The 7,740-nt window shown below is 34.8% G+C and overlaps 1 protein-coding gene across 1 annotated transcript; it reads left to right on the top strand.

Moving 5' to 3' along the window:
• The first annotated feature begins 831 nt into the window (after positions 1 to 831).
• On the top strand, positions 832 to 7,076 carry LOC107613168 (glycosyltransferase-like KOBITO 1). Its single transcript, XM_088497215.1, has 11 exons — positions 832 to 1,587; positions 2,205 to 2,354; positions 2,483 to 2,535; positions 2,698 to 2,806; positions 2,900 to 3,034; positions 3,122 to 3,166; positions 4,164 to 4,351; positions 4,439 to 4,580; positions 4,941 to 4,987; positions 5,080 to 5,167; positions 6,343 to 7,076. Exons 1-11 carry the CDS (start codon positions 1,225 to 1,227, stop codon positions 6,619 to 6,621), a joined length of 1,599 nt encoding a protein of 532 aa, XP_088353341.1. The 5' UTR covers positions 832 to 1,224; the 3' UTR covers positions 6,622 to 7,076.
• The last annotated feature ends 664 nt before the right edge of the window (positions 7,077 to 7,740 follow it).

Below are 7,740 nucleotides of genomic sequence, written 5' to 3'. Positions count from 1 at the left end.
TGACTAAATTTTTATAAAAAATAAAAAAAAAAATTTAGAGATCAAATTTTGTTCTAAATATTTTTATGCATCTTTTAAATATTTATTCAAACGTTGACAAAATAATTTAGATTAAATGAATATGTTATTTGTTAAATATAAATTTTTTTGTCCCTTTTAATAAATATAATATTTATTAGTTATTTTTATCGTAATTTTCATTCAAAGATTATTTTGTCTGCGCTTTAATTTTTTGGATAGTAAATTAGTAGTTACTTCTATTTTGAACAAATAATCATATATATATATATATAATAACAAATTTATTAGTTACAATTATAAAATAACAAATTTATAATTATTTCACTCATTCTTTTTAAAGGTTATTATAACAAATTCATTTGAGTTTTGAATTACCATTTTTTTTACATAATTGAAGTTAATAAGTGAAGTTCAATTATAATGGGGTTAAATTTAATTATATAGTGAAGGCAAATAAATTTTGTTACTATGTATTAATTAAAAAATTTAAACTTCACTGGGGACAACAAGTGACCTACTGAAAATTGGATTATACAAACATGAAAATAGATAAGAACCGATTTGAATTTTATAATTGATAGAAAAAGTAAAGTCTAATTGTGTAAATTGTTAGGAATAAAAAAGAATATTTATTTTATATTTTATTATATATTTTTAAATATAGATAATTAACTGATGACTAAAATAATAAATTATATTTAATAAATTAAAAAATATATTAAAAAATGCTTCTAAAAAATGTCATATAAGTTTTATGGCTAAGTGTAAAAATTAAATTTTTATATAATAGATTAGATCCAGCAGACAGATAGACTTCTCTCCAAAACAGCATTCTTCTTCCAAATAATCTGATATCATCCTCTACGTAAGCTATAACCATTGCAGCCATTGATCACAAATCATCCATGCTGGCAATCCATCCATCCATTAACAACAATAAAACTGGTGTTTGTAATTGTAAAGTAAAGGACTAACAAGATGCACGTAAGAAAAGATCCAATATCAAGTTAATTGAAAAAAAAATAGGACCAACTTGATTCGAAGGTTAAAATTTTGGACTAACTTGAGCATTCAATCTATCACCGTCCTGGCGTACTCGAAGCTATAGTCAGAGTCACAGTCACGACTCACGACTCACGACTCACGATTAGGTTATGTGACGGGTAAGCTGTTAGTTCTGGTGCCAACCACCGTGGATCAACGATGCCGAGCCACCACCAACTCCACGTTCCTCTCCGCAGTAACCCTTCCTCCTCCTCCTCCTTCGCCTCACTATCTTCCAACTCTTTCGTCTCGAAGATTCTTCTCCTCCTCACCCTCCTCCCAGTTTCCTTGGCAGCCATAGCATTCGTCCTCCAATGGCGAGGTGGCATCACAGATCCAGCTTCCCTTTTGTCCCCTCCTGGTTCTCACCACTTCCCTGGTATGGCAGACCCTTCTCCTCTCTCCCCCCTCTCACACTCCTCCTCCGCCTCCGACTGTCTTAATCTTGGCCGCACCTCTTCCCCCTCCTTCCCTTACTACCACAACTGGAAACTTGACTATGCCGCTAATATCAAACCTAAGGTTCATTCTTTTCTTTTCCTTTTTTACTTCCGTGATTTGTATTTTGGTTTGGGTTATGCCTATTTTGACTAAACTTTTGTACTTTCCAGTTCCAACTGCAGAGATTGGCTACCTGGTACTGTACTAGTTTTGATTTTAGGGTTTGGTACATGTTGAGTTTGTAGTTCTCAATCACTTCAAAGTTCAAATTTTGAACTATTTAAAGGTGTTTTTGCTTTTGCTGTTTCATTTAATCATGTGATGTGTCCGTTTTTGCTCTGTTTTGATGGGAAACGCGGGGAATTTTCATTTATTATTGTTTCATGGATAAACAATTTGGGATCTATCCTTGTTGAGTTGTACATCGCTCACAGTACATCATGAATCCTGATGATTTCTGTTAGTGATGATGCATTAAGCTATATATCTATGTTTGATAAGTTGTTTTGTAATTTGAAATCTTTGTCATTGTTGTAATTTGCTGGTACTTGCTAGTTGTTGATTTCTGGTTTTGCTTCTGAAATCTTGTTATCAACAAAGTATAAAAGGAAGATTGTTTAGAACTCTGTTTGTCTTATCTTACAAATTTCTTGAAAACATTGCTATTGATCTAACTGCATTTAATTCTTGATGTTCAGATCTGTATTACGACTAGTACATCGGCAGGGCTAGAACAGATTCTACCTTGGATGTTTTATCATAAAGTCATTGGAGTGACGAACTTCTTTCTCTTTGTGGAGGGTAAGGCTGCTTCTCCTGAAGTATCAAAGGTCTTGAAATCAATTCCGGTAAGTTAACTAACTTGGTACCTTATCCATATAGCAGAACCAGAGCAGGTCTTTGGATCTATTTTTGTTTTCTGATTTTCTAATCCTTAATAATATATTATTTTTATTTGGTTATCTTATTTCATCAGGGTGTCAAGGTTGTATATAGAACAAAGGAGCTGGAAGAGCAACAAGCAAAGAGGTTTTTACCAATTTCTTAACAACTCTTATCTGTTGAATTTATTTCTTTTAGTTTACAAATTGTAGATAGTTCTTGAGATTTTTCAATTCCTGAGAGACCCTAAATCTTCAGCTTCTGAGATAGTTTTGTTATTATTATTCTTTATATCGTTGATTGCATCAGCCGAATTTGGAATGAGACATGGCTAGCAGGTTTCTTTTATAAACCATGCAATTACGAACTTTTTGTGAAGCAATCCCTCAATATGGAGATGGCTATTGTCATGGCAAGGGTATGGTTTTGCAGCACACACTGTTTAATAAAAGTTATCATTTGGTGCCTACTTTAGATAATTATCACAATATTTTCCACGTTTAAACATCAGGATGCTGGTATGGAGTGGATTCTTCACCTTGATACGGATGAATTAATACACCCAGCGGGTGCTCGAGAGTATTCTTTGAGGCAGTTGCTTCTTGAGGTTCCAGGAAATGTAGACATGGTCATATTTCCCAACTATGTGAGTAGAATTTGCTGGTTCATGCTTCCTTCATGGAACTGGTAAGAACTTCAGTGGTGTAATAATGCTTGTGTCTATGGTTTTCAGGAGAGCAGTGTTGAGCGAGATGATATTAAAGAACCTTTTAGTGAGGTAAGTTGCTGAAGCTGTACATAGTCATTTGCCAGAAGTTTCTGTTCTACTTATTACTTAACAAAGAACCCTTTGGAGTACCTGAGTTTGTAGAATCAGTGAATAACAAAAGGAATTTTGACTTTTGGAATCATGAAGATCTATTTTTCTATTTGGTTTTACTTTTAAGGCTTAGTAGAGGGAAAAGAATCACTTAATTTAGTTATTGAAGATAGTCGTAAAATAGCTCCCTTGCCTTTTATATACAGCAGAAGAAAAGTTAGTGGGGAGGGCGTCAGTGAGGGACGATTCTATTATAGGAGAGAGAGTTGAGAATGTATATGAGAGAGGTGAAGGGAATTAGAAGAGGGAAGGAGGAATTTAGGCTGGGCAGGACCTTAGGAGAGTGGTAGCTTCTCTAATGCTACCTTGTTCTCTACTTTTTCTGTGTTTTATTCTTCCATTAATTCACTCACAGAGACTGGAATGGTATCACCCTGATGCCTTCCACCTCCTCTGTTCTTTCTTCATGCTCACTTCAACTCTCTCCTCTATACTTCTGCTCTTTACACTTTCTGTCTTTATTCTGGTGCGTATGCCTATTCTTAATATCTGTGGTACGAAGCTATTACACCTTACTATACACAGTACTGGTATACTGTATAGGTTCCACTTACCCCTTTCCACTTTCACACACACAAACACCCTGAACTTTTAGCATAGCTAACAATCACCTGTAATAGTCATAACTTAATTCAACAATGAACCTTGTAGCCATTACTGGACAACAATTATTGACCAGAATTAAAAGGCATAGATTGATTTCAACGGTTCAACCAATTATTGTGCAATGGAATGAATTTTAAATTACTGAATTTGTAATCCTTAGATTTTAATTGAGCAGTACTTTGTAAAGAGGAAACCGATAAATCATGTATTGGTTTCCTTATAAATGCAGTTGCATGTTTTGGCATTGATACTTCTATCTCCTTCATTTTCTCCTGATCTGTTGATTCAGGTATCAATGTTTAAGAAGAATTATGACCATCTTCCAAAAGATACATACTTTGGCAATTACAAAGATTCTGTACGTGGGAATCCAAACTACTTTTTGACTTACGGAAATGGTAAATCAGCTGCCCGTATACAAGATCATCTTCGTCCAAATGGTGCACACAGATGGCATAACTACATGAAATCCCCAAAGTATGTTCTGTTGATTCTTTATATTTATGTCTCCCCTTGATGTTTTTTCACTTATGAGTTCCATGATGTTCTCCTGAATTATGCTAGTGAGATCAAGTTGGAGGAGGCTGCTGTTTTGCATTACACATATGCTAAATTCTCAGACCTCACTTCCAGACGTGATCGCTGTGGTTGCAAACCTACCAAAGAAGATGTAAAAAGATGCTTCATGTTGGAATTTGACAGATCTGTGAGTTCATGAACTCTTTTTCCACCTTATTCTTTTACTTTCTTTTCTGTCCACTTAGCCATTTGGTTGAATATTGGGAAAAAAATGGATTTGTCTTACCCGGTGCAGTATATAATTAGATTACTATAGTTTGAATTTAAGGTTGACCAATCGTCACAGATTCTAGTTGCTAAAAAATAGGGAAAAAGGGTTTGGGCATGGTGGGGACTGCTTTCCCAACTCATAAGTTATGGCTCACACCTCTTAGTTCCCTCAATTGTTGGACCATTCTGCTCTGTGCTCCCATTTTTTTCCCCCCAGCTATGAGAATCAGGTGTATATTCTGGAATGAAATTTCCATTTATGCCATATAAATTTCAGGCTTTCATCATTGCTTCAACAGCAACTGAGGATGAAATGTTGAAGTGGTATGTTAGCTTAAATTCTTGATTTTTACACATGTTCTCCATGTCCTTTGCTTTTTCTACTAAAATCATTTAGTTTTTGCTTCCTACTCCAGGTATAATGAGCACGTTGTGTGGGGTGATAAAGACGTGAAGTTGAAACTGCTGAGGAAGGGGATATTGACTCGCATATATACTCCCATGGTAAGCATATTCATTATTTATTAAAAAACGTGGATCTTATATTTGATATGGAAAAGAATCTGTTAGAACCTGGTACCTCAACAATTTTAGAAGTAGAACCACCACAGAAACAGACCAAAAGTGCAGAAATCGATAGAACATGAGATGGAAAAGAATCTGTAATAACCTGGTACCTCAACAATTATAGAAGTAGAAAAAACTACTGAAACAGACTAACAGTTGCAGAAATAGTTAGAACAGTAGCAGAATTAGAAGAATATAGCAGAGAATTGAGATGAGATGAGATGAGATGAGATGAGTGTATTATTTATTGTAAGAAAAAGGGGGATAGTAAGATGCTACCTTCCAAGAGACTACCTTCCCCCAGGGCCTGATTCTAGTCTATTTTCCTAAATGATCTACTCGAAGTCTCGAATCCTCATTCTCATTCTCATTCTTCTCTCTATCAGAATTAGCACACATTATGTTAGGGACTTAGGTATTATGGGGTGTTCAAAGTCTCAGATCGGGTAGTATGCGATGCTTGATGTTGTATATAAGGAGAGTGGTTCTTCCCCCTTATCAGCTAGCTTCTAATTGTGATTTCCCACTTTCCTTAGATACTTAACACATTACTTCTCCAAAACCATACATTGGATATGTAACAGAGTCATATGAAAAGAAAGAAGATACTAACACTCTAATATGTCAGCACATTTGGAAAGTGATCTAATTTGAAGATCCATATTCTTTTTTATCACAATTAATTCGCATTTAGATAAAAAAAGATCTTTTTTTATTTTTTAACGTGTTTGGCAAATTTCTAGTAGTAAAAGTAAAAGCACTAGAAAAAAAAAAATCTTTTTTGAGAAGTTGTAATTTACATCTTTTTTTAAAAGATCTTTTTTCCTTAAAAAAAAAAGATGTTTTTCATGTAATAAATAAACAAAAAAGTACTTTTATATTGTTATACCCAAACATAATTGATAGATAAAAAGATCTTTTTGCATGAGATACTCAAATATAAAATTACTTTTACTTTTCCATAAGATCTTTTAAAAAAAGATAATTCGAAAAAAGGATTTTTTTTTAGAAGCTCACCCAAACAAAAAGATAACTACATGAATTGTATTTGTTCCCTTCCCCTTATATATCTTTATAACATAAAGTTGCTTTCCCAATGTATTCACATTCAGGTCATAATACAAAGTTTGAGGGAATCTGGGGTCTTCAGCTCAGTTATTGCATCTGCCCCAACACTTTCCAAAGAGAATTTTTTGCTCTCTATCGATAGTAGCAACTCATCAAGAGCTGATGCCTCTGCATCACTCCCTAGAAAGACGGTAAGGACCTTGGAATCTGAAGCTACCGCAAGGAGAGTTCTGGATATTGAATCTGCTGCATTTCATGGAATGGCTGTTCCGCCAATGTCTCCACCGGAAGTAGAAGATAATGAGCCCTATTCTCACTCTTGAAGTCTTGCTCAATCTTACACCATTTCCTTCCCCTTCCATCTATATATATACTATGTCCAATCATATGCAGCGGAAGAAGAGCAAGTTTGCTGCATGCTCTAGCTATCTAGAAACGTTTGATGCTTCGTTGCTATCCATTTAATGTACGAGATTCTTGTGGACATAGTTGTCTCTAGCATTGGACGGCCCCTTATGAAAATAGTTGGAGATGTATCAGCAGGAAACCTAAAGTGCAGCGGTGGGATTTCTTTTTTTAATCTATTTTTTGTCATACAATAGTAAGACTTGATTGTAAATGTGTGAATTATTTTTGTATGATAAATGGTTGCTTTATGTCGGATCTGAGCACATTTGTGGTTGAAATTTATCGTGGTGTATTTTCATGACCAGACATGACTTGCACTCAATGAACACATTCCTAAAAAGAATAATAACAATTTATAACACCTCTCTTCTAATTTTGGATTTTTCAAAGTCAAGGTTGTCTTTCTGTGGCAATAATAAACGTCCAGGCCTAAACATGAACATTCTCCATATTATGGTAGGGATATTTCGGATTTTATGCGAATGATAATATTAACTGGTAAGTTGTGGGAATATTCTATGTCGTGGTCCCGACAGGGCATGAAGTACTTGTAACTTGAGTTATAAGCTTCAATGATTTATACCTGAGTTTAGGCAGCTCAGGGAAGACGTTGTAGTCGGGGTAGATGAGACCATGACAACTCTAAAGGCTCAAGGCGTAGTTTTTGTCTCTGATCTTGACGTTTCCATGCTCTCTGGCCAAGGTTGTAGTCAACGAACAGATCGTTGATGTTCTCCCTTCTTGATTTAGTTTTAACTTTCTTGTCCTTGAACTACTTAACTTTAGATGAGAAAACTCCTTTTCCAACTTTTGATATATTGTCCTTCGAGAGTGAATCCTTCTAAGAGCGAGTCGGGGAGTTAAACACTTCATATTTGAGTTCGTCTTTTTTACATAAACCGTATTAAGCTAGTGCGTTTTAGATACAACTATTTTCATAAAAGGACATCCAAGCTTGAAGGCAAATTGATTAGATTCAAAGGCGTTTGGAGTTTGCTGATGTTTTGTCTCTGAGGATTAGAGAAATTGAATTG

This window comes from Arachis ipaensis, chromosome B8 (assembly GCF_059453495.1).
Source record: "Arachis ipaensis isolate K30076 ecotype BB chromosome B8, ASM5945349v1, whole genome shotgun sequence".
NCBI lineage: Eukaryota > Viridiplantae > Streptophyta > Magnoliopsida > Fabales > Fabaceae > Arachis > Arachis ipaensis.
The sequence above is the reverse complement of the archived record's forward strand: the minus strand, read 5'-3'. Positions and strand labels throughout refer to the sequence as shown.